Here is a 27,466-nt window from a genome sequence, read left to right on the forward strand (position 1 = left end):
ACCCAACAAGGAGACACACTCATAAACAGCAGACAGACCGAGAGAGAGTCAGAAAGACACAGGATCTCAGGGCAACAGCAGTTCAAACAGTGTGGCAGACAGAGTTTCATTGAGAGAAGATGATTTATTAAAGGGGAGGCAAAGTCACACAGACACACTCCAACAGCAATCACTAATAAACATAGAGCAGAAAGGAGAGCAGGAGCAGGCTAAAAACCTAAATATTCTATCATTAGCTTAAGAGGAAAAGTCTAATAAGGACACACTCAGTGCACTCTTTGCCCGACATCTCACACACATACACTTGTGCTGAGTGTGTGCTACCCAGTCTGAGGAGCCGGGCTGATACACCCCAACAAGTGGAGCATCAGGGAGGAAGGAGCAAGCAAGTGGATGGATGCCTTTTGCAGACTCAGCGGCCTGGACCCTCTATGGGTGAGTTTGTGTTGTGTTCACTGACCCTAAGCTCACAGTCTCAACCTATGTATGTGTTTATCTTCTCTTTTTCCAGGGAACAGTTAATGTAACACCATGTCCAGTTCAGTTACAAAGATATAGATTTTGGGTACATTGGGGTACATCTTATACTTTCAAGTTGAAATATTCCTGCAGCATTTAGATTTTTGTTTTTATTTTTTGTTTTTCCAAGACTAAATGACGAACATTTGTTGTTTTATTGTGTGCAAATTTGTATGCATACCTTCTCAGCATTGATCAGGGGATGCATGTCATTAGTATTAGCAACATTAGCATGCCGCATTAGACAGGGTTTGACTTTTTATCAATAATTGATAGGATGAAAGCAGTCGGTTGTGTGCAGTTGAGGGAAATGTTAGTTGGCAGCACTTGCAAGTACTTGAAGAAAATCCCCATGGTACTCACTGGCCTTCTCAGTTTGCAGCCTGTCGGCTGTGAGCGCATTAGAAATCTAACCTACAAGTGTGAATGGTAGACTACCTCTAATGCATATCAGATCTGCATTTACCGTCATCGTGCTCTGTGAGTCAGCACTGTGAGATGCTGAGAAGTAGAGGTGCGTCACACTGAGAGAAATACTGTTGCTGGACAGGTTTTAAAGTCTTGTTTAGTAGCAAACCTCCACATTCTGAGTCCCTACTCGAAAGTCGGAGAATGGCCCCGATCCAGCTGGAATTCCAGAATTATTGAATGCACTCAACCCTCCTCCCCCCCCCCCACCCCCACACACCTCCTACTCTCACTCTCTCTCTCTCTCTGTTTCTGGTTCTCATTATGGCCTTTTTCTGTTCTTTGCTTCTGCAAAACCTCAAAACAACAGCCAACAAACATGTTGAGAAAGTGGAAGTAAACTGTATATCATCTTGTTCAGTTCTGTTTGGAACGAAAGCTCAAAGAGTACAAGTGATTTTCTGAACTGCATTACATCCATCACAAAACAAATAGGGTGTTTGAACAGTTGTTTCTTGTGTCTTGTGTTGGCTGCAAAGAACATTCAGTTATTATGTGTGGCAATCAACCTTTCACATGCTTTTGGTGCAGCGTCATTGCTTTCTTATTGGTCATGGCCATGGGGTTGCAGCAGGGATTTATTTGGCACTAGCACAAAATTGAACATGCGCAATCCAGCACAGAAAAAGAAGTTGGATGCAGAAAAAGATTTCAGAGTGGACAAATCTGAAAGGGGCCAATTCAGGAGCTGGCAGCATCTTCAGTATCATGTTTCTTTATATCAAGCCATCCTTTAATTTTAGAAACCGGACACATCCTAGGCGAGGCTGTCAGAAAAGTGATCTAAGACAACTTAAATTATTATTCTTAGTTCATTCAAACCACGTACTCACATCATTGTTTTACAACCCTCGTGTTCATACCTTTTACAAGGTATTGGATTACCTATTAAATCAGCACAGGCATTGACTACTTTGCTGCTTACACTCAATCCAAGTGTGAGAAATAGGGTAGGAACTGGGCAGAATGCACAATAAAGCACTTTGGAGAGAGTTTGACATGATGGATTTCTTACATAAAAGTGCCCTGTGCATCTGCCTGCCACTGACCGCAGGACTCAGAAGGGTCCGTGAAAGTAGCCTCCCACTCACTGCCTCTCAAGAGATTCATCACTTAAATGGGTTTTGGTGTATCAGTGCTCAAAAAGACCACCAGTATACTGTACGTGCAAATATGGTGTGTTTATTACATAACCGTAACCACCTGCTATGAAGATTTGTGTGTGGATTTTTGGAACCCTGAAGTAGGGCTGGCAAAGATGTTTTATTTGAACAAGTCACCTTCAGTCAGGCTGTGATTCAAGCCTTTGTGGTTTCAGAGGAGGCAAACAGTAGCGATTGATGGTAAACTTGAATTAATCACTCCTCATGCTGAGACATGCGGGCCCCAAGAGAAGTCGCATCTCTCTCCTGTCTAGCTTTCCCTGGTTTACAGTTTGGTGGACAGTTTTTTCATAATGAGCCTGCAGCTGCCATCAATTGTTGACTCTCTCCCTTACACCAGTATTAAGTCCAGCAGCAGGGCCAGACTTCTCCAACCATGCTCAAAACCACTTCCTGTGGTGACTCCACACGGCAGCCCCATTAGCACAGACAGACACCCTGCCCCTCGTTAGGCCAGGGAGGTTATAAACAAGGGGTACAAGACGACAACAACAGGCCACTTAGATTCTGGAGGGGAAGACAACGCGCTACTGCTTCTGCTGTTGTTACATAATCACAAACTAAGGGCAGTATTTGCGTAACACACCTCGTCTGCAAATGGTTTACTAGCTCATTATTCGTATAATCCTTGACCTCACTTTTTAATATGTTGACGGCGTACATTGTCCTACTAAAATTAGGAAACAAGCTGAAGACGTGGGCAAACATTTTCCAAAACTGACTCGCAAATGGCAGCCTCTTTCAGCTCACACTCTCAGCCCTGGACATGGACACATTTTCTGTTGACTTGCCACGGTTTCTCTCTCCCCCTGGCTAGATGGATGAAACACAGGACCTGCACCAAGTCTGGATTCTTTGGACTTGCCTTTCACCTCCTCTCCCAGTTTTACTTCAAGTAATGAATCATAAGCATGGTGTCTGGACCTGAACCTTTGACCTTTTCTTTGTTGCAGGACTGGAACCGTACGTGGTACACAGCCAACCCAGACCTGACCCAGTGTTTCCAGAATACCGTGCTGGTGTGGGTCCCGTGTATCTATCTGTGGTTGCTGGCCCCTTTCTACTGTCTTCACCTCTACTGCCATGACCGCGGACGCATTCAAATGTCCTGCCTCTGCACCTCCAAGATGGTGAGATGTCACACAGACTTTGGCCAGGCTTTAATTCATTGTTTAAAGTTTTCTATAAGAAAGGAGATACCAAAGCCAAATGTCTTCTGCCTCTCCACGGAGGGATCCCCAGTATCAGTTAAAAAATAATGAAAAATATGACTGTCTGTAACCATAAAGTTTCTAAAGTTCATCCCCCATTGCTTTCTTGTCCTGCTCAGGCGTTGGGTTTCCTGCTGGCCTCTTTTGGCTTTGTGGAGTTCTTCTACATTCTGCTGGAAAGGAGCCAGGAGATCCAGCAGCACATGGTCTTCCTACTCAGCCCTATCATTCGCAGTATGACTGTGGTAAATACAGCAACTCTTTCCTGACTTTTCTAAAGCTTACCCATAAGTCTATCTTTCCAAATAGGATTTTTATCTGACTAGACTAAGTTTAAAGTAAATTATTTTAGCTTTAAAGCTAAATGTAGGCCCTCTTCTGACCATGTACTTACATAACTGTATCAAATGGTGGACAAGCAGCTTCCTGTAAAGTGATTAATCATTACATTAAGGTCTTACCTGCATGGATGAGGCTCAGGTCAGTTTGTGGACTCATTCACCTAAAACATTTTAAACATATTTTATTATGGCAGCATCTGGTATTGAAAAATGAAACTGCCTCCGCTGGACTTCAATAGTTCACTTTAGAAACTATAAAAACAGTTTAATACAGTTTATGGATGTAGAAGAAAAATTGCACAGTTAAAATGTATCATTGAAATGTGTTCGTGTATAAAGTCTTGCACATATGGACAGTTAAATACAGTAGCGAGGTCTATAGTTGATGTATATATCTGAGTTCTTTTAAGCAATTAGTAATATTCGTATTGATAAGCAAACTTAATGAATTAGACATTTATCTCTAATTAAGTTGTATGAGATCATTTAATAAGGCTTGTGAGCAAAATAAACAGTGACTGTAAGAGGAATCAGAACTGAGTAATTGTGCATTAGTTTTGTGTAGTCCCAGTGAATCCATAGTTTGTACGAGGAAAAAGCTTTAAGAACTGAGCACTGACTATGTAGAAGAGGTGGACATTCACTTGTAGACTACCATTTTGAAGCCTCAAGAATGCTTTTTACTCTCCCATCATGTTTTTCTGGAGGTAGATATAGTTGAACAAGCATACTGCATACTCTATGATGGTTAGAGGTCACTGTCAAAGTAACTTAAAAAAATGAATAAGCCATGCCAAAAAGCCTACCCTGCCCTGTCATTGATTTTACTCAAAATGGGAAATAACATTTACAAATAACATCATGCTTTTTTGAATAATAATATAGACTAGCTTTTGTGATTATAATTGTACTAGGAAAATGTAGACTGAGTCAATAAATCAAAAAGGGTCATTTATTATCGTTTCAATAAATGTAGCTTTCTCACATACAGACAGTAACATAAAATAAAGGCTAAGGCACTCAGAACTTTGAATCCAAGAGCCTGAGTTTACACTATAAAGCTATGCCTCTTTGATTTGTGGCTAAAATAACACACCTGACATCCTCCCTGCGTTGCTCAGGGTTACATAGGAGTTTTGGGAATAATTCGGCTTGTGTCCCGGTTCTCATGCCAAAGCGCGGAGAAATTATAGAATATATAGCCTCCGTACAGTATGTTGGCCAGACACTGAGGTGCTAAGATGCACAACAGGGGATAGATTTACAGTGCTGCAGGAAGTGCAAATATTACAGTACCATGCGAACATAGCCTGTATTTGACCATCAGTCATCAGAGTGCAGAGTACATATGTAATGACATCAGTTACTATTTGATGTTGAATGAATGCACGGATATATGTGGAAAGTTCCAATACGATGAAAAATGTTTTGGTAAGTGCTGTGCATGTGAGAGACCGAATGTCATTTTTAATGAAATGATACAAAGAGGTAATATTTTAGAAGTTTATAGAGACTTCCCTTTTTTTCCAAAAACAAATGCTCTGTCCTTTTCCCCGTAATCACTGCAGATCAAAGGTCGATCACACATAAGTGACATGGCCAATGATTAAGTCGTGGACTCTAAGTGGATGGTCATTGCTAGTGCATCACTATATGAAGTTAGGTGATGCATGTCCAAACATTTACTTGAACACAAACGAGCTGTTCAGTTTTGCAAGTAATCCTGAGTAATCCTATACACTTTATACAAGTTCACTAAAAGGTCTTCCAAACTTTTGGTTCATTTTTTAAGAGCACCAAACCGCCAAATACAAAGGTGATGATACACAATTGTAGCTTAAGTCAAACCTAATTACATAGAAAGGTTTAGTCTTTATATAGGCTTCAGGTGTGCTGTTGGACGCTTTGACGCCAATTTCTTCTTTGAGCGCCATTGTTCTGACCAAAACAGTATTTAAGGTGCTACGTGTTAAATTGTAATGCCTCTGCATTAAGGAAGAGAAGACAAAGGATTTAAAACTTTCATCAAATTGGCTTAGGAATAAGAATCTGAGGTTTTGAATCAACACAACCATTACCAGAATCCATAGTATGCACGTTGATCTGCACAGGTCTGAGGAGAAACAGCTCTTAAAATCCAAGACTTGTGTTCATTTTTTTAAGCGTAGACGAGATCTTTAATCTTTCCAAATGTTTTCTTACTCTTCTAAATCTTCCATCAAAATTAAGTGTAACCCACATGGATCAAGGTGGCATGAAGGGTGGGCTACAGAACATTTGAGAAGAAGACGGCTGGTTTGTAATCAGAGAAATGTTCTGAATGACTCAGTCTGATGAAAGGCCCTGGATGTTTCTCCAGAGCACATTGATCCCACTCATTTTCGTCAGATTTTAAATGATACTTCACAGAGTAGGAACAAACAGAAAAGGGGTGCAGCTCACAGCACGGGTGGCATGGCAGGATTCAAATGCTGTTTATCCTCCGCAGAAACGGAGTAACATAACAACACAGTAGAAGGTTGCTTAGGTGTTGTACCCCAGTCGGCCTCTAAAGCTATCCAAGTTTAACTTCACTTACAAAGCTTCCTGTCTCGGCAGCCTCACACAGCTCCTGTTTAGACTCACTCTCTCCAAGTCAGACAGCTTTGCCCACCTGTGGTCTTTTCAGACTCCTGAGTAAATAGCAGCAGATTCTTAGGTAATAAAAATGCACTGAGACATCTCTTATAGAGAGGGATACATTTAAAAAAAGGCTCATTTATTTTGAGGGTATATTTATCACTGCAGGGGCAGAAAACAAACATCTGCCAAATCATATCAAGAGCTGTCATCAATCTTTAAAATCTATTTGCCAGATATATCTTAAACAAAGGTTATAATTTTCTTGATGTTGATTGTAGCCACCCGCCTCCACCCACCCCATTGGGAAAACTGTGCTCTTGTTGCTCTTACCAACTTGTTTTGTTGACCTTCAACTCCAGTTAATGTATGGGAACAGTTTTGCTTCGAGTCAGCCAGCCCAGGAACAAATCGTGGTCACTATTGATGAAAAGTACACACATGATGCTGACTATAATCAGCAATACCATGACGTAAAAACTCTATTCCCTCCCCGCCACTGCACACTTCCCGTGTAATTATAAGGTAGGGTTTTGATTCGGAGCTTAGTGATAGACTTAGTTCCACCCACTGACTTGTACAAACAGATGGGCTGATGGTTTGCAGCAATATGGCAAGTCAGAGCGGAAGGCTAGGAATAGGAAGGTCCTTTCCCCTGGATGCTGAACCAAGGTCATCTTTAAGTTTAAGGTTTGGATGGGGGCTGATGCAGCCTCTACCTCACCAGTTCAGGACTCAAAGTACCAATGGAAAAGGACATGAAGTTCTAGCAATGGGCTTGGTACTACTGACTTACATTATGTGGCTCTTATAGGAGATATGCAGTTCAAAAGACTTGAGAGCTTTTTCTTTAGATCATCACAAACACAAACCAAGGTCCAGCACTGGAAATTATATTTATTTTGTAAAATTGGGTGAATATTTATATCAACAACGGCTCAACAATGGAATTGACTACCTGTATGTAGAGATCCACTGACACTACAGGTCCACTAATCTCTACAAACTTTTTTGCTCATAAAACAAACATGTCGTTGCTGTATTTGGTCACCTTTACTTTCATAACTTTTGCAGACACACTGGAAGCTATTCAATGAAAGAAACTCTCAAATACACATTGACAAGCCGATGATCATGAAGCAGCATTTTACGGATAGGAGCCTGCTTTTTCCCTCACTAGTTGTTGGAGACCAAATAAGGGCAAAAAAGAGTATCCTGTATGTTAACTTGCAGAGAGAATAAAAAGTCTATTTGTTGTGTGAGTCCGACTATAACTAGACATTTAAAAAGCTTGTACACATGTTAGTCCGAATGAAATCATACTAAGTTGAATTTCTTGAAGTGGGACGATAAAGATGTTACGATTCATTCACTTTTGCATGAATACGCTTTTATCTGACCCAAACTAGGACTGGGCATGATCCGTAGTCCCCAGGCCGGGCTTTCACCCAGAAATCAAACAGCATAAATGCATACTAAAGCAAAAGCCGCATTGACGTCTGCCAACCAATATCACCATAAGCTAGAGGGATAGCGTGTTTCCCAAAGACATTCAAGTCAGGTGGACAGAAGTCTCTAAATTCCAGGTATAGTCATGAGTACCTGTTTGTCTGTATGCATCCCTCAGTAGACTGGCAAGTATCAAGCGTGTAGGGAAAATGACTGAACAAAAGAAGGAATAATCAGCATGCCACCACAGCAAACAGCCTTGGTGTTATTTACATAAGTTCTCCCTTTCGGCCACAACACAGAGATGTGTACACGTCTTTCCATAGCATACATCAGTTTGTTGATGTGAATATCTTATATAACTACCAGACCACTGTAGTTTAGAAGAGGACAGCACTGTGGCTCATCCCAAAGTTAACAACGTGGTACTCATTATGAAACCCAAACCCATTTTTCTCCTGACTTGATGATAAGCTGGCATGACATAGTGACGTCTCACTCGGCCAATTACTCAGAGAGGAGCCATTTATAGTGGTTTAGGGACACATGCACGACTCCTTTGAGGACAGACCGCCATTTACAAACGCTGAATCAGTCTGTTTTGTTTAGTTAAGTTTTGCTTTCAAACTACACTGGATTACTATGTTAAGTAATGTGTGCTTTTAATTTGATGGATAGGTGTAGAGACAGGAACGTGAGGAGAGAGAATGGGGAATGACATATACCAACCAGTGTCACAATAGGGAATCAACCGGCAACCTGTGTATCAAGACCGGTAGCCTCTGTACATGGAGCACCCGCTCTACCAACTGAGCTATACTGGTACCCCGATGCAACATTTTCTGTTTGCGAAATATCACATCTGTACAGGCTGCGGTCAGGGAATTCCCAAACCTAAGTTCTTACTCCAAACCACCATCAGCTGCATTCGATTAGAGCAAGAGTCTGATTAAAGCCTCCATGCTCTAGTGGCAACAACAAAAAACATCATCAGCTGATATTTAGAGATTGATGCTTTATTTTCTTTGAATGGATCCTAGTGGGGCACTACTGATAAGGAGCTTGGAAATAAGTTTTCTCAGATATAATTGACAAAGAAACACACACATTAAAAACATTGCTTTATATGCTATTTCTTTTTCATCAGGATTAAAGTTTTGGCTCTCAGCCACATTGCGAGGGAACTAAGTTTTTTCTCTGCTGTGCTGCCAGCACTTGTAAATTCAAAAATTAAGTCTATTTGTCTCTCTGTGCTTCCTTTTTTAGATCTTAGCCTTATGCATCATCCAGTTTGAAAGAGTTAGAGGTTGTCGTTCCTCTATATTCCTCTTCCTATTCTGGGTCTTGGCTGTTGTCTGTTCCCTGGTGCCGCTCAGAGCAAAGATCCAGCTGGCCATGGACGAGGTATGTTTTCAGCCTATTTATTCACACAGAATATTCACACTTGACCTTATCATTTGATAGAAATGCCAACCTTATCCAATCCTTTATCTAAACACTTGGTGCTCTGTGCGTTCCTAGTATCCAAACTCTTGTGCTCTCTATATTTAAAATAAGGAATAACTCAGAGCTGAAGCTGAGGTGAAGGTGTCTGTCAGATTGAACTCGGTGAACCTGCAGTGTCAAAACTGCAATCAGGTCTAGTCCTACCCATTGTCTAGACGCAAGACTCCAGCAGCCCAGCTTGACATGTGCCCAGTGTCAGCAGAGAGTTTTATTTCATCCCCCTATTTTAACCAAAGTAACCTAAAGTTAACCAAGTGTTGGAGGATGACACTGCCAATTCTGGTCAAGCATGTGTGTGTTTAAGTTTTCCTTTTCTTCCTGTGTATCCTGTCAGACACTGCAATCATTGTTGTATGGGGTAGGTTTCTATTTCAGCGCTCACTGCCGTGGGGCTGTCGCATTTGCATTTCTATAAAAAACACACAAACAGACACACACATCCATATTTCTGTTTTATCGTCTTCAGTGTGACATTCCCACACTGCTTGGGGGAGAGTAATGATGGCCCTGGGATAAATGCTGGTGAGACATGGCAGCCCAGGGTCAGACCAGAGGAACGTCAGCGCTGCGTTTATGGGCCTACACTGTTGTAAACACAGCCAGATGGAAATCTATACATCCGCACTAATGTGAGGCCATTAAGAATTCAGACAAAGACATTTTAATGTACCCCATTTAAGATCGAATCCCCCACTGTGATACTTAAAAACACATTTTGATTTATCATATTGGCATGCGTAGATTATGTGCATCAGATATTCTTTTAAATTAAGATTAATATCATTAAGGGGCTTTTGTCAGTCCTATGAGAGAATAGTAACTAGATATAAGGTAGCCTAGATGTTATTTAAAGACTAAACTGAAATGGGCTCAATGCAAATAACTATATAAGTTGGACAGGAACTTGTACAAAAGTGAACAAGCACCCTACAACCAACAAAACAGAGAAAATTGTTGTTGACTTTCACTGTGAAAATTATGATGCAGCCAGATTTATAGAAAAAAATATCAAAATATTTGTGATAACTTTCTGTATTGCCAGAGTTAAATAACAAGAAAAACATCACTGTTTTGTTTTCTTGTTCAGTAAAGCTACTGTTAGCTAAATTAGCTAGCTTAAAAAATAGACATAGTTACAAAAGGTACCTTGGTGAAGCTCTAAAACTCCTAACTGCTATGTTCATATGCTCAAATCTTCTATACAAAACATGTTGTAAGGTGTAACACATAACTTTTTGATTTTGGTTTGGGTATATGTTCAAATACAGTATTTTTTTCTTAACAAAAATCAATATAGGCTATAAACTAATGTGTTACTAATCAAGTAGGCCTATAAGTGATGCTGGTAAGACCATTTCATTAACCCTGTGTAGAGCCAGGCTATTTGTTTCGCTCTGTTTAGTCTTAGTGCTAATCTAAGCTAAGATAAAATAAGATTACTACCAGCAAGCAGTAGTAAGTACATTTTTTTAAAGTCAAGAGCATCATAAATCGTCATGTCTTCCAGTAAAACATATGGCAACATGGCAAAGTGGCTCGTACGATTCAGTTTCAATAATAATTCATTTTCAATTTCAATCTTTCCCTTTTATTCCAGTGGTTATGCTTTTCTAAACTAACATTTTAAAGCTTATCTGATCCCACTTGGCTTTATTTCACAGATTTGTTATGGGTAAAAGAATGAAGGTTTAGAAGTGCACCTTATTTGTTCCCTTACTGAGACATTTCCTAAATATGTAAAAAATAAAGTGTTTAATTCACCTTGAAGCACTAATGGCTTGAGTTGACAGGGTTCATGTTTGCAGACCCTTGGCCATTCTTAGTTGCTCGACCCACATTTTTCCCACCCACTCTCCGACCATTCTGACCCAGTTTTGTGTGGCCGGATCCATTTGGCCCCTTGATATCTTTTTTCTGGGCGCTGCGCCACACTTTTCATAGAAAGTCATTTTACTGTTTACCATGGCTCTGACTTTTATTCATACCCGTACCGCTGAACAACACACTGGCTGTGGCAGTGGCAAAGACCCACTAGTAAACAATGCGCCTGCCAAAACCCAGAGTTTCTGTACGTCAAGAATAACATGCGAGTCCTACATTTCACAAAAGGCTCTGAGTGGTTAATATTGCAGCTGCTGCCTTGATTGAATGTAAGGGAGCTGGTTTGTAAAACCACAATCTCTCTATTTACAGATACAGGCTCTTAGCGTGACTGAGAGGCAGATTTAACTATTGCTTCATTTATACAAAGTACACCATTAAAGACTTGGGTTTTCACCCTGTTTCAGCTTTTATTTCTAAAATACTCTTTATTGTGTCTGTGATCGTGGTGTGTAAACTGTATCCTCTGCTATACAATGTGTAAGCATGGGAAAGGCCATGTAATGAATTTAGTGTTGTTGTGAAACTGCACACAGAGCCAAAGATAAATGATGCTGTTTCCCACAGGATGTTGCGGGATTTGTTCATGAACCAAATCGCATTTTGAACTTTATGACAACCCTGTCTCTTGATGCAAAACAACGTTATTTTTCTGTGGCCTATGCCTAGCCATGAAGACAATTATTTGTGTCTCTTGTTTAAAAATAAAGGTCTCACTTACGCAACTTGTCTGAAATAGTTTTAAATAAATACAACTGAAGAACTCTAAGCGGAGATTCTGGTATTTATAACCCTGCAGCAGCCCCTAAAGTGTTGTTTTCTTATTCCACAGGGCATTGCCTCTGATATCGTACGATACCTCGCCTTCTTCTCCTACTTCACAATCCAACTGGCCCAGCTCTTCCTGTGTTGTTTTGCTGACCAGCCTCCAGAGGGGAAAACCGTGTTGGAAAAGGTAGGCTGAGGAGAGTGTATCCCACTTCCGCTGACTCAAATCGAGTAGCGAGGAAAGAAAATGTCTCAACAGCTATCTTGTGGTTTTCAACCTTTGTTGTGAAGACACTTTTGCCTTATGGAGGAAATGATGTGATTCACATCCCAGCTTCCTCTCCCGCTCTCTCTGCATCGCACTGGCAAATCCTGAGGGGTGTGTGAAAGGCCGTGTGTGTGAATGACTGTGTGTGTGTGTTTGACGTGGTTCTCCTGCATACCTTCAACAGAACTCACTCACCTCAGCTTTGGATAACATCATGACTGCTGCTTAGAGTCCACGACCAAACAACAGCTCAGGAATTACATAATACAGTCACTTGACTATCCCATGAATCATCAGCCTGATGAACACATTTTCAGAATCAAAACGGTTAGTTGACTCAGGAATGCTGACAGGTGAATGAAAATGAGCCCCCTGTCAATCAAACAGCCCAGCTATGTCGTATTTCCCCGGTGACAAACAATCAAAACAGCTGGAAAAGTCCCTAACAAATTCACGGCCCGTGGTGAGAAAAGGTCGAGGGTGCAGAAGCCACAGTCTGGTGGGGCGGACACACCCATCGGTCGCTCCCTGGTGTGTCTTCCTCTTCTCCCTCCACCGCCTCCTCCCCTCAGACCCACGCTCTGGTTAGAGTTACTCACAGGAAGAGAGGAAGCGAGGGGATGAAGAGCAAGAGGGCTGGTGATGAAGAGCGCAAACACCCTGGTGAGGGGGTGGCAGGGCGGAGAGATGCCATAAAGTATTCGTGTGATGACAAACTTTCTGTGTGCGTTTGTGTGTGTGTGTGTGTGTGTGTGTGTGTGTGTGTGTGTGTGGGTTGTGTGTTGTGTGTGTGTCCAACTTGTACGGTTTCTGATGACACATTTCCCCTCCGTCTGCGCTCGACCTCAAAACGTCACAATTGACTCTGCGCTAACACTGAACTCTATTTATTCTGTCCTGTGGGAGTTCATGGCCTTTGCTTTCCACAACGGACCACCAGACTGAACAGCACTGTTTACACACATTAGCATTCTAAAACAAACGCCTCACAAATGCACCATTTAACCATTTAACCATCAACCAAACGTCTCTGAAGCTCTGTGTGACTCGAAAGCCAGATTTATTGCGAAAACAAAATTGAGTCTGGTGTTTAATCTGTTGCAGAATCCCTGTCCCGTCAAAGATGCCTCTTTCCTGTCGAAGATTCTCTTCTGGTGGTTCACTGGGTAAGATGGTTCTTCAAAACCCTCTAATTTTTAGTCTCCTGTTGACTCACTGCAGCAACAGTTTGTACTTGTTTACGATCATGTGTGTGTGTTGTTGAAGATTTTGTGGGTGAGTAATCTCAACGCTCCCTCCTCAGGCTTGTTGTGAAAGGATATCGCACCCCACTGGCAGCCGAGGACCTGTGGACCCTGAGGGAGGAAGACACATCAAACAAGATCATCTCTGAGCTGCAAGAGGATTGGACAGCCGAATGTGCCAAAATTCAAAAGTGAGAACATCTGATAATTGATGTGTTAAACCTGAAATTACTTACTCCAGTAATTTGGTTCTGCACTTTCATGAATTTAAGAGACTCATTGACAAAACAAGACGACAGACATGCAAACCGCTCTATGAGGCTGTAATTTGTCTCAGTGTTGTTTTGACCTACATACCAAAGTCAGGATGCAAACATGTTCATGATGACAACACTAACATACTAAAGCTCAGTTTGAATAATGCACACCAGTTTAACAATTCTGATTAGCATTCTTAGTTTTTTTCTCGTTAAGCACAAAAAAAATACAGCTTAGGCAAGTTATTGGTTTTCCAGGAATTTTGGTCATTAACTTAAATATTTTACCATTTGAAATTTGACCTGATGATGCTTTAGGCTAAGGAAAATTCAAAGGATTGTCAGAGTTATCACAGTTCATCCTAGAGAGCTAGAAGTGTGAACAGCACATACCCCTGCAATCCACCCAACAGGGGTTGAGAGTTTTTAAACAAATCATTAGCGTTTTTAGGATTCATCATCTGAGGCCCATGCATTTGATAAGTAACTTTCTTCATTATGCCTATGAACTGATGAGCCTTGTGATTAGATTACTCATGGTCTATGTTATGTTCTTTCACACATGCACAAAACTCCTAAACATTTTACCCAGAATGTACCCTAACTTCTTCCAGTAAAATGTTCCCTTGAAATCAAGGTTTAGCTGGACATACTCAGGATATTAATTGTGAAAACTTCCAATTTCAAGTAGCATTGGTATACTGTAAAGGCAGAATTCTGTCATTAAAGTGTTGGACCTTCGCTTCATCTGCCATCTTTGGTTTCTGCATCTTCTTATGTCCTTAGAACCTCCTCCTGTCAGTCAGGGATTCACTTCACATAAGTGAATAAACAACTCAGGAAGATTTCAGGGGCAGGCTGTCCTCAATTTGTCTCTAATTATTCAGGAGAGCATGTGTGAAACAACTTTAGAAAGCTATGAGCTGCAGCATGTTTTGTTTTTTTAGATTACTTTCTTGGGCGTTTTTCACATTCATTAGAAATGAGTGAAGACACAGACAGGAACCGGGGAGGAATGCTATAATATAGCTTATCCCTGATGAAAACTGAACCAGCAAGTTGAGGTTATATTGCATGCGCTGTACCCGCTAAGTAAAGGCGTTTCAGCAAGGAGAAATATGGTGAAGAAAGCAGTCTTCAAAGGGGAAAGACACGTGTAGGATATAAACATTTAGTCTTTCATGCTCCCTCTGGCGCGTGTGGCTTCTTCTTTTGCCACATGCTTGTGATTTACTGCACAGCTCTCACTATTGTCACAACCAAAAAAAATAAATTCAATTTTATTGCAATGTGGCCAAACGTCAGCATTGTGTTTGTTGAGTTAATGACTCAAACAGACCATGACATAGCCATGATTGCGGTACATTGAAATTCGGGATGTCTCATCAGCAGAGGCCTAGAATAGTTCTGAAGGCGTACCCTGAGGACTTCCAGCACCAGAATGTCAAGAAAAGTGCCATGTGTCATTTCAAATCGTGTTAACAAGTTCCAGCACTTTGAAGATCTGTCGTTAAGCCCAATAATTATGTTGGCAAGTAATGTCTTTTACTGCAGCTGGTGAATTCTTGAGCTATCAGGGATTATAACAATAACAACGTTTTGTTCCTCACCCCCTGAATACAGTAAAATAATTAACCAGCGCCAGCACCATGTTGAGGCATCCTTGACACAGATGTCTTGTCCTTAACTTTGTTCTCCCCTCTGGCAGGCAGGAGAAGGAATTGGCGTCGGGTGTGGCGTTGGGAAGCAGACTGCCAGACCAGGCTCAGCTGCTCAGGAAGCTGCAGAAGGAGCAGAGCTCTGGCTTCTTCCTGCTCAGGACGCTTGCACGAAATTTCGGTCCATACTTTCTGACTGGCACCCTGTGTATCATATTTCATGATGCCTTCATGTTTGCCATACCCCAGGTGTTAAGGTAAGACCTAAAGAAGTACACAAAAAGCCTAGTCTGCCCTCAACATCAATTACGTCTGGCTAAACTATATGGTTGCCAATATTTAGATTTATTAGCTGTATCAAAACCCCAAATCCTGAAGTATAGGGCGTTTGGTTTTGGGGTTGCTGAAAGCCTCAAAAATAAAAAAACAGTACATATCCTTGTGGATAGATTTGCTTATTCTGCACAATATTCTGAATCAGGCAGTTGGTCTTTGTTCTCAAATAGTCTGCCTATATGAAGGTAACTGTTGAAAGATGTGTCATTTAAAAAGATGTATTGTTGTTTAGTTTTTCAAATATAACTTATTTAGTGGTCAGACACCCACAAATCAAATAGCATTGAGTGCTCTGTCTGAAGGAAAGCTGGAGCCAATATTTCCCAACCTTAAAGCTCGGACTGCATTTACCTTGAAGGATTGCAATCTAGTCTGAAGTATGAATTGATTTTATTGTCCATTTCGGAAATGAACACTCTAATTAAAATTGGATATTTATGTAAAAGAGATTGTTTTTGTCCTGGTAAGGAAGTTTAAAGAAATGTCCTCTACATTGATCTATTTTCAATTAGTTGCGACACAGACAAGCAAATAACAACAGAAGCTGGCAGTAGTGGAAAAACAGGTCATGGCTGAAGCACCACCCGCCGCACCATCCCACTCGCCAGACTGGAATGTTGTTGTGATGCACAGCACAGAATCAGTGGAAGTGTTAATTACGGTCATGAAGCTGTGAGCAAGAAAAGTAGACGGGACCGCAGCCCTCCAATGCTCCAGTACGAAGGACAGGCAGAGAGGGAGAGGAGTCTCTAAATGGCAGAAATGTTGTCGCACCACAATAAGAGCACCGCCGGCCAAGTGTGAGGGCAGCACGGCCACAAGCCGAGCTCTGTTGTGCAATGCGAGCTGCTTACACCAGACAGCCAGCAGCCGCAGAAGCACTCCAAGACCACTGGTTTAAGACCCAAACTGAAAGTTAAATAATACCAAGATTGAATGAAAAACACATAAAAAAATCATCCATAGGATCCTGTTTGGGCATGTGTGTATATTTCAGCCTATGTGTGTGTTGCATGACTTACAGAGTGTAAAAACAGAATTATCCCCTTGCGGGGATCAATAAAGTTAATCTTAAATGACACTGATGTGCAGACATTAAACTGAACATCCTCTTAAAATGTAATTATTTGCTTTTCTTCTTCAACAGTCTTCTTCTTGGTTTCATGAGAGATGAGGACGCTCCTCTGTGGAAGGGCTACTTCTACGCCACTTTAATGTTCCTGCTGTCCTGTCTCCAGTCTCTCTTCAACCATCAGTACATGTACACATGCTTCACAGTGGGAATGAGGGTGAAGACGGCAGTTATGGGCTTAGTGTACAGGAAGGTAGGTCAATCTGCAGTTAGGGACCTGTAACCAGATGCTAACCTCAAGACACAATAAAACAAAAGGGTTTCTCTGTGTAACTAAGGGCTAAAATGTCTTTGCCTTTGTTGTCAATCCAGTCTTTAGTGATAAACAGCACTTCCAGGAGAACGTGCACTGTGGGCGAGATTGTGAACCTGGTTTCAGCAGACACTCAGAAGCTCATGGACTTCGTGGTCTACTTCAACGCTGTCTGGCTGGCTCCAATTGAAATAGCTCTTTGTCTCTTCTTCCTCTGGCAGGTATGCCGACATGTACTGCACTCAAAATACAGCTCAGTCATGCTCAGCTACACTTCAGAAAAACCTTGACACCATTTTATTCACTCTTTTTGCTCAGCATCTTGGACCATCAGCTTTGGCGGGGATTGCAACTGTCATTCTCATTTTTCCACTCAACGGATTCATCGCAAAGAAAAGGAGCAAGCTACAGGTAAAAAGCCGTACGAGTAATCCTTCACACTTTCACTCCAGTAGCCCTGACATCTGGCGTGTTAGGTCAGGGATGCCACAGCTGGTTTAGATAGTGGCCGAGGAGCCGTGTGGGTGTTTGGCCTGCATGGTACATTCTCGCTTGTCCTTTTGATGTCTGCCCCATATAACATGCCTGAAAAACAATGAAAGGAAAGGGTGGGCAGTAGGAAGACATGATTTTTCATTTCTTTGGACAAACAACAGACGGTTCTATAAATGTGGATGCCATTTTAATCTAACTAAGTCTTGAATGCAGTGACCGCATCCCTGGCCCTTTGTTGTTTCCTTGTCATAAAAATTACTAAAATGTTACGAGCTATAAATTCTTTCTGAATTAAATCAAGTTCCATGATGTCCAGGAAAACTACTACAAGCGGCACAACTGACAAACCCATGTTCACAAAAGAATGTATTTGATTTGGTATGGTAATTGACACTGTTCCAAAGTTGTAAACTTTTATTAACACACATAAAATGCACTTTGTCTGGTCAACAGGAGATTCAAATGAAGTTTATGGATGGCCGTATCAGATTAATGAACGAGATTCTTAATGGAATAAAGATCTTGAAGTTCTACGCCTGGGAAAAAGCCTTCCTGGAGCAGGTTTTGGGCCAGAGAGAAAAAGAGCTGAAAGCCCTGAAGAAGTCTCAGATCCTCTATTCCATCTCCATTGCATCGTTCAACTCCTCTTCTTTCCTGGTGAGTTTACCTAACAGGAAGACCTACTTGCTGGCGTAATGTTATTCATGTTCACACTATTAGTTAGCATGTTAGCATGCGCCATTTGCTAATTAGCAGATGCAAACGGAAATGTTAGAAAGCAATTTATTGGACATTTTCAAACTTTGACCCAATGGTAGAACTCACTAAGGAGTTGAGGCATCACCAGATTTGAAAGGTCATCCTTAGGACAGACTACATATGGAAACAGGATCACCAACATCATTACGTTTTATCTGCTGGATACCATGAATTTCTGTTTTGATCTCAATCTAGTTGTTCAGTGTTTAGACAAATGTGTCTGATTCATCTGTTGAAACCAACATCGATATCAAGGTTGCCGTGTCTTGCTAGCGTGGCAAAAACTAAAATAAAAATGAAATTGCATCCTTGTAACCTGTTTTGTAAGACTTCAGTGGGAATAAATGGGCTTTGGGCTGAGTGCCACAGACAGGGAGGGGAAGTAAGCTAGTTTCCAGAGACAGACTAATGCATTGGTGATGAGTTTTTGATCTTTTGATGTGATATTTAGACTGTATGAGAAATTTAGAAAAACACCAGACTCATCCTTTCAAGTGTCTCTTCAAGATCACCAATGACACAAGTTAACATTTATCCTCTTTTTCCCCAAGATTGCTTTTGCCATGTTTGGCGTCTATGTGACGCTCGACGACAGGAACGTTCTGGATGCACAGAAGGTTTTTGTCTCGATGGCGCTGATCAACATCCTGAAGACCCCACTCAGTCAACTTCCATTTGCTATAAGCACGACTATGCAGGTTGGTGACATTTTAATTATATACTGTTTAGAGATGTTTTCTCCATCTTTGGTGCCAGTTGGGGTATATACTGTACTCATGGTCATATATGATGGCTATAGGTCAGTTTACTAACCACTGACTCTGTTTCAGGCTGTGGTTTCACTAAGACGACTGGGAAAGTACCTGTGCTCGGAGGAACTGAAAGTGGACAATGTCTCAAAGACACCATTGAGTTCTGGTAAGGGCCCCACCCATGTATATGTAAACTATTACATAGAATGAATAAACTACTATACTGCACATTCAAATTCACCCATTTCCATAATTTGTTACGTTCTGCACACTGCCTGAAATCATAGGCTGTCATAATCAATATAAGCTTCCCACAAGATTTTTTGTTTATATCTGTGGAGTACCACAGCCTTGTATGGATCACGTGCACTGTCACTTCCCGGGTCTCATGCTGACTGGTAGACAGGGTAATTATAGGATGTTTCCATTTAGTGGTTGAATGTAAATCACAGCATGAATTCAGACATATGAATCATAGAGGAATAAAAAAAATACTGCACTCTTCTGTCTGTAATCTGTCAACACTTCCTAAGACAGCTTGTGAAAAAGCAACAGCTCTGTAATTTGTATGATTAAGCAAATTCACTTGTAATTACGCCCAGGCTGCGCACTGACGACTAACTTCAAGGGGGAATTTTGTTTGTTTGTCATTTAGGTGGACCGAACATGTGCCGTCTTTGAGTTTCTATTGCAGGTTTTGTTCATACTCCACTTTTCTTTTCTGTTTAGATGGGGAGGACGTGGCAATAGAAAACGGCACTTTCAGCTGGTCTGCAGAGGGCCCTCCGTGTCTTAAAAGGTATGAGTATAGAAACAGCAGGAATTAAACGAATACAATACTCACAAACAAAGGGAGGCTTATAGGAAAATTCTCCTCTTTGTTGACAGGATTAATGTCCACGTGCCACGAGGTTCCCTTGTTGCTGTGGTCGGCCATGTGGGCAGTGGAAAGTCCTCTTTGCTGTCGGCCATGCTCGGTGAAACAGAGAAAAGAAGTGGCCGTGTGGCTGTTAAGGTAGTGAGCTTTTGTTCAACAAGTCAGTTCTATTCACAGTTTTGGGTTTCATTGAATAAATATTGAATCTTTCTTCTGACACTTGTCTTCACAGGGTTCTGTTGCCTATGTGCCTCAGCAAGCCTGGATCCAAAATGCCACAGTCCAAGACAACGTCATATTTGGCCGTGATAAACTGAAGTCGTGGTACAACAGAGTGCTGGAGGCCTGTGCCCTGATGCCTGACCTGGATATCCTACCTGCAGGAGATGCTACAGAAATTGGAGAGAAGGTATAGAATTGGATGAGAGGGAGAGTTGAAATAGTTTCCATGTCTCAAGATCATACTAGATCAACTTTAAAACATTCTGTGTCCGTGCAGGGACTGAACCTCTCAGGTGGGCAGAAGCAGAGGGTGAGCCTGGCCAGGGCTGTCTACAGAAAGGCTGACGTATACCTCCTGGATGATCCGCTGTCTGCTGTTGATGCACATGTGGGTCAACACATCTTTGACAAAGTTGTTGGACCAAAAGGAGTCCTCAGAGACAAGGTAATATATGTTTAAAAAAAACCTGCAAAGTGTCACTAAGTCTTTTCAATGTAGCTGCAAAGAGGCAAAACATGGTCTTACAACATCTAAACCACCAGAATGTGACCTGCACTATTGTTATGATAATATGGAAACCGCTACTTTGCTGACAGTTTTGTTTTCAAGAAAGCCTCAATTTTAGCGTTGGACTGTGCTTACATCCTATTCTTTTCTGACCTGTGTGGCTTGCTTTACAGACCCGCATCCTGGTGACCCATGGGATGAGCTTCCTGCCGCAAGCTGACCATATCCTGGTCCTGGTAGATGGAGAAATCACAGAGAGCGGCTCCTACCAGGAGCTCCTCAGCCGCCATGGCGCCTTTGCTGACTTCATCCACACTTTCGCCAACACTGAGCGAAAAGAGAGCGCCATACAAAGAGGTGATGATACATTATTAATTTCACTTTTGATTTTAAACTTTAAAAATGTCTGAAATAATACCTGATGAATACATTTAGCTAAAAGCACAACTCATTTGTATTTGACATTAGTTTTTTTAATGAGGTCACAATTAATAAATACTGTCATCTTCTTGCAGCTGGTTCCAGGCGGTCAAATGCTCGTCTCAGCATGGTCGACTTCATGCCATTCTCCAGAGACCTGTCACAGGAGCAGCTCATTGGGTGTGTAAACAAACATTTCAATTGTAAAAACTGTCATAAAACTGTTTATAATCTAAAGCATCTTTTCTACACAACTGACCTCTGGACTCTCTCACTCCCTCCAGGGGTGACACCACTAATACCAACCTTCAAAACATGGAGCCTGTGTCTGAAACAGACCAGGAACAGGTACCAGAGGACCTGGGCAAACTGACTGTGGTTGACAAGGCTCGCACTGGAAGGGTGAGTCTAAAACTGCCTTTGGCTTCCCCTCACCTCTAAGGTGGAAAAATGGGATTTAAAGCTGGACCTTTGATCATAAACCTTTGATCATCAGTAGTGAACCCACTGAGAATAATCTCCCGACTCTGCATCTCCCCTTAGTTCAAAATAGCTTTTTTTAACATACATACATTACTCACTGCTCTCATCGCAATAGCTTGTGACTAACTAGGTAACTGTGTTCAGTGAGAACATTTCTGCTCTTTACAACCATTGTCCATAACCGAAAAACCGACAGGCTTGCTGGGACTTCCTTTCACAGTAACGCAATTCAAAATGAATGATTATATTGCTCCAAATCCTAAAACTTCTTGATAACAAGTTTCTCCGATCCAATTAGAGGTGTCAGTTGTGTTTACAGATTGTTTCTGCTGCCTCCTAGGGGCTGAAAATCTGTTATTATCGGTTTAATGGACAAATAACATAAAACCATTATGTAAAAATAAATTAACCAGGGGCGCCAGGTAGCCTAGCAGTTACTGTATATGCACCCCGTGTAGGAGGCTATTTTCCTTGTCGCAGTTGCTATGGGTTCAAATCTGACCTCGGCCCTTTGCTGCATGTCATCCCCCACTCTCTCCTTCCAACATTTCCTGTCCCTCTTCAGCTGTCCTATCTGATAAAAATATAACCTCAAAAAAATGTCCTAATTAATGAAATTCCTTGATATTAAACTGAACTCTTCTATGTTCTACAACAGGTGAGGTTGGACATGTACCAGAAGTACTTCAAGACCATCGGCTTGGCCATCATCATTCCCATCGTCTTCCTGTACGCTTTTCAGCAGGGCGCCTCACTGGCTTACAACTACTGGCTCAGCATGTGGGCTGACGATCCTGTTGTTAATGGCACTCAGATCGATACAGACCTAAAACTGACTGTTTTTGGAGCACTGGGCTTTGTACAAGGTTAGGAAGCACCATAAATACCATGCACTCTATCTGACTGTTATGTTTCTAGGTTTTTTTGTTTTCTTGTGCAAAATAAAAAAATGTGATTCCACATTGGGTCTTATTAAATTAAACATATTTCCTCTCTCTTCAGGTATTGCCATCTTTGGTACAACTGTGGCCATCTCAATCTGCGGCATCATCGCCTCTCGCCACTTGCACATGGACCTTCTGAACAACGTGCTGCACTCTCCGATGTCTTTCTTTGAGTGCACGCCCAGCGGCAACCTGCTCAACCGCTTTGCCAAAGAGATTGACGCCATTGACTGCATGGTCCCCGACGGTTTGAAGATGATGCTGAGCTATGTTTTTAAACTCATGGAGGTCTGCATCATCGTGCTGATGGCTACACCTTTTGCCGCAGTGATCATCCTGCCTCTGGCCTTCCTTTACGCCTTTGTTCAGGTACATTTTCTCTAATATATAAACTCCTACTTAAGTTTTCTTTGAGAGCTTCAAGTTAAAGGTGGCTCAGAAAGTGCTGTTATCCATTACAGTGTGTTATTGGAAAGGTCCAGCCTCCAAAACCAACCCTGCTGATTTTGCTGTTCACTTGTGTTTTGTTCCCCACCTGCTGACATAGATGTTACTCACATTCACTATGAATTATGGGAAAATCCTTGGCTCTCCTTCTTGGTTTCACTCATTAAAGCTGCTGTTTTCCTTTTCCACTGTGGGCTACAGAGCTTCTACGTTGCCACATCCTGTCAGCTGCGGAGGCTGGAAGCTGTGAGCCGCTCACCCATCTACACTCACTTCAACGAGACAGTGCAGGGCGCCAGCGTCATCCGGGCCTTTGGCGAGCAGACCAGGTTCATTCAGCAGGCCAATAAGAGGGTTGACTTCAATCAGACATCCTACTTCCCTCGATTTGTGGCGACTCGGTGAGACGATATATGATCATTATATATATTTTTACATTAATTTGCTGAGTTGGAGTTCATGATTTATACCACAAAGAGTTTCATTGATTGCTTTATGATACATGTTACAAAAATAATACTGAATAATGGTACTGAGGAAAACAGTCAGGAATGCTTCTGCATACAGCTAAATCAATGTTACATCCATAGGTGGCTGGCCGTGAACCTGGAGTTTGTTGGTAATGGTGTGGTCTTAGCTGCTGCTATTCTCTCAGTGATGGGAAGAAGCACCCTGAGCCCAGGCATCGTCGGTTTGGCTGTGTCACACTCCCTCCAGGTAAGGGGCTCTGCCAACAAACACACACACTGGCACACATTCTCACTTAGTTGCACTAGAGGTATTCCAGTATAGGACTTGAAAAAACATTAAATACACCACTTAGGAATGGGGGGAAGGGGGACCTAACTTCAGTTGCAATTAAAGTTTAAAAAGAGCAAATATAAATGCATTGCCTTGATCAGTCTGTGAAACTATTTTAATTGTAGGGTATAGAAAAAGATTTAAAGTAAACCTTATGCATTGAAATTTGCAGGTGACTGGAATCCTTAGCTGGATTGTGAGATCCTGGACTGATGTGGAAAACAACATTGTTTCTGTGGAGAGAGTCAACGAGTATGCTGATACAGCTAAAGAGGTCGGTGTTCCAAAAAATAAATATATGAATAAATCAATTCTCAGAATGCATTGCATCAGTAACAAATCACTGCAGTGTTCACTAGATCTAACTCTTTAAAACAAGAGGGCCTTTGTTGTTCTCGACTCACTCTTTGTAACTGTCTCATTCAGGCCAGTTGGAGCATAGAGGGCAGCTCCTTACCCCCAGCCTGGCCCCAAAGAGGCACTCTAGAGTTCCAGGACTACGGGCTGCAGTATCGCAAAGGCCTTGAGTTGGCTCTGAAGGGAATTACCTTACAGATTCATGAAAGAGAGAGAGTGAGTCAACAGCAGTTTGCAGGCTTAACCCGTCTGGATTGAATAAATTGCTTGGATCGCAGAATTGTTGCCATACACAGTTTTTGACTTATGACCTCTTTTCCAGGTTGGAATTGTGGGTAGAACCGGAGCAGGAAAGTCCTCACTTGCCTTGGGAATCTTCAGGATCTTAGAGGCAGCAAAGGGAAAGATCTTTATCGATGGAGTCAACATCGCAGACATTGGACTCCATGACCTCAGATCCCGCATTACAATCATCCCTCAGGTACGACAGTAACAATAACAGAAACCAAGCCCTGGCTTTCATAACATAAACTGTTTTTAATAGTTTCTCTAAACATCCAGTATCAAATAAGACACTGTGAAATAATAATAATGTTTCCAATCTGGGCAGTTTTGTATTTTAAAAAATATCTGCTGTTCTCTCCCAGGACCCCGTGCTGTTCTCAGGCTCCCTCCGCATGAACCTTGACCCCTTTGACACCTACACTGATGAGGAGGTGTGGCGTTCTCTGGAGCTCGCTCATCTGAAAAACTTTGTGTCTAATCTTCCTGACAAACTGAACCACGAATGCTCAGAGGGAGGAGAAAACCTCAGGTACACAAGTACACTGATATGATGAAGTGCAAAGCAGATAAACCGCTCACCATTGTTACGCCTTGACAGTCACTAAAATATTATGACAGGCAATCTACAGACGGTGGTAACTTTTGATTGTATCCCTTTCTCTCCAACCCTTTGTCTGAGTAGTCTGGGTCAGCGACAGCTGGTTTGCCTGGCCAGGGCCTTGCTGAGGAAAACCAAGATCCTGGTTTTGGATGAGGCTACAGCTGCTGTGGACCTGGAGACAGATACACTCATCCAGTCAACCATTCGCACACAGTTTGAAGACTGCACTGTCTTGACCATTGCTCACCGCCTTAACACTATCATGGACTACACCAGGTACATAACAGTCCACTAGCAACTGATAAAAAAGGACAATTTAAATAAATATTCATTTACATTAATTCATCCAATAAAATAACAAATATCTAATGACTACAACTTCTGAAATGTGAGGATTTTCTGTTTTTCAGTTCTAAAGGAATAACTTCTGAAGCCATAAAATCTTTTTAGTGAATTTAACAGAATGCAAATCAAATGCAAAGTTAAAGGCCAGGACCTCCCAAAACCAACAGCTTCATTTCAAACTTATAGAATATGTTTGATCAATTGTGATGAGAAATGCTGGATCTAAAACCTGTCCTCCTCTTTGCCTCCTAACAGAGTGATCGTCATGGACAGAGGCCACATTTCTGAAATGGACTCCCCGGCCAACCTCATTGCACAGAGGGGACAGTTCTATCGGATGTGCCGGGAAGCTGGGCTGGTCTAGGTCACCTTTGTGCTTCGTACCTCGGAGCTGGTGTCCTGTATACATGTGGCACCTTATTTGTGTGGCTTTCACACACACGTTCAATCTCACCATTCCAAGCTTTGTGGCAGCTCAAACGCCTCTCCATGAGGGCATTGTCAATGAATCTACAGAGCAGCTGCAGTTGCAGCCCCTTTACGTTGGTTTTCAACACACAGATATGCTGTTCTTAACCTCAGACGATGAAGATTCAAAAGAAAGCGACAGTGGACGGTTGAGAATCTTAAAACTTTTACGATTGTATATAGAGAAGTTGAGTCCATTTATTTCATTAAAGGATTTAGCCAGGAGCTGGAATGAAAGAGCCACACATCTTAAAGATGTTCATTCTCTTTTTGAATGGGAGCTATATTATTTTTGTAGTTTTTTGTAAGTTTAATGAAGCACATGACATATTACTGATGTTGTCTCAGGCTTTAATTTTGATGTTTACTCTTATTTTTAGCCTTGTATACCAAAAAGGGGAAATTTTGTAATTGTAAATTGATTGAAATCAATTTTGTCTTCTTGTCCCAGAAACTGGGACAAAAAATAGTTTGACACACTAACCTTTAAAAGGTTCACCCCTGGCAAACACAGGGAAAGTGAGGTTTTCACTGCTTTAAAAATCAGAGCTTGAGGGAGCCAATACGAAGTTTTTATAAGTCAGGGAAATGAGGGAAACGTTGAAGTGAGCCAAGACACTAGCAGCTGTCCAACTATAGTGTGGTTGTTGTTTATTTCTGTCAAAGTCAAGTCAATGGAGCCTTGCTGGTTAGATTTAACCTGACACCGGTACTGAAAGCCACAATGAATGAAGAGAATGCCTCTTCAAAACAATGGAGATAAATCTCTCAGTGATTGTCTCTCTGCGGTGGATTGCCTCCACCGCACAACTGAGACCATACACACATAAGGAGATAAAAAAAGTATCTTTTTTTTTTTTTTGGTGCTGACATAACAGACTGTAAATAGTCCACGATGAACTTTACTCTCAATTCGAAGGAAGAACCCAATGAACTTTCAAAGAGAAGAGGCATTTCCTGTTTTTTTGTCTTACTGGTTTAGACAATATATATTCAAAGAAAAACCTGAAAGTTTATTTATGTTATGTGACAAAATGTATTAAGTGTCCTTAGAAATAAAGGGATTGTTTTATATTTATACTTTTTATAACAAGCTTGTTCATTTTTCATTGACCATTTATTATTGATGTACTGTCTTGATAGATTCCTCATGCTGGATAATAAAATGTATTAGAAACTACTGTGTGGTTATGCTTTCATTTAAGGTCATGATGAGCAATATGATCTGTAAAAAAGAAAATCATCTTAATAAATAGTCATGATCCTGTTGGGAAATACTTTCTTTTTAATGTGTCCAGAATCACCAAGTGAGGTTCAAGTGACAGCTGAAAACTGTTATGATGATTTAGCTGTATGTATTAGCATTTTATAAACTATTAGGTCATTTACATAAAGTCCAGGTGAAGTCTTGAGTCTGAAAAGAGACAGCACCATTTTAGAAAAAAAATGCTTTAGATTTTTATTGAAACCGCTAGCAAATGCATTCTATCAAGTACAAATATTTATTTTAATGTGCCAAGATCAATTGAAGTGTGATTGGCCAAAATTGAATTTACTAATTCACCATGTTCAGTTTGAATGCCTCTTTTCTATCATTTCACATATAATATAGACAAGCTGACTATCAGT

The 27,466-nt window shown here is 41.4% G+C and overlaps 1 protein-coding gene across 1 annotated transcript; it reads left to right on the plus strand.

Moving 5' to 3' along the window:
* abcc6a (ATP-binding cassette, sub-family C (CFTR/MRP), member 6a) lies at nucleotides 1-27,017 on the plus strand. Its single transcript, XM_029281069.2, has 31 exons — nucleotides 1-435; nucleotides 3,104-3,280; nucleotides 3,481-3,606; nucleotides 9,037-9,174; nucleotides 11,990-12,112; nucleotides 13,298-13,359; nucleotides 13,497-13,628; nucleotides 15,403-15,609; nucleotides 16,836-17,013; nucleotides 17,133-17,294; nucleotides 17,392-17,484; nucleotides 18,022-18,225; nucleotides 18,879-19,025; nucleotides 19,158-19,245; nucleotides 19,809-19,878; nucleotides 19,968-20,094; nucleotides 20,189-20,365; nucleotides 20,456-20,623; nucleotides 20,860-21,043; nucleotides 21,202-21,286; nucleotides 21,391-21,508; nucleotides 22,248-22,455; nucleotides 22,592-22,902; nucleotides 23,182-23,381; nucleotides 23,571-23,697; nucleotides 23,954-24,055; nucleotides 24,208-24,354; nucleotides 24,461-24,619; nucleotides 24,786-24,952; nucleotides 25,106-25,300; nucleotides 25,625-27,017. The coding sequence occupies exons 1-31, from the start codon at nucleotides 394-396 to the stop codon at nucleotides 25,731-25,733; spliced, it is 4,533 nt and encodes a 1,510-aa protein (XP_029136902.2). The 5' UTR covers nucleotides 1-393; the 3' UTR covers nucleotides 25,734-27,017.
* The last annotated feature ends 449 nt before the right edge of the window (nucleotides 27,018-27,466 follow it).

The sequence above is a fragment of the Labrus bergylta genome, chromosome 1 (assembly GCF_963930695.1).
Source record: "Labrus bergylta chromosome 1, fLabBer1.1, whole genome shotgun sequence".
Lineage (NCBI taxonomy): Eukaryota > Metazoa > Chordata > Actinopteri > Labriformes > Labridae > Labrus > Labrus bergylta.

Excerpts from the sequence above, each read along its gene's own strand:
- abcc6a (XM_029281069.2), top strand. The coding sequence starts at position 394 with ATGGATGCCTTTTGCAGACTCAGCGGCCTGGACCCTCTATGG. Across the intron at positions 23,382-23,570 it reads CCTCGATTTGTGGCGACTCG|GTGGCTGGCCGTGAACCTGG; the intron begins GTGAGACGATAT and ends TTACATCCATAG. Across the intron at positions 24,056-24,207 it reads ATGCTGATACAGCTAAAGAG|GCCAGTTGGAGCATAGAGGG; the intron begins GTCGGTGTTCCA and ends TGTCTCATTCAG.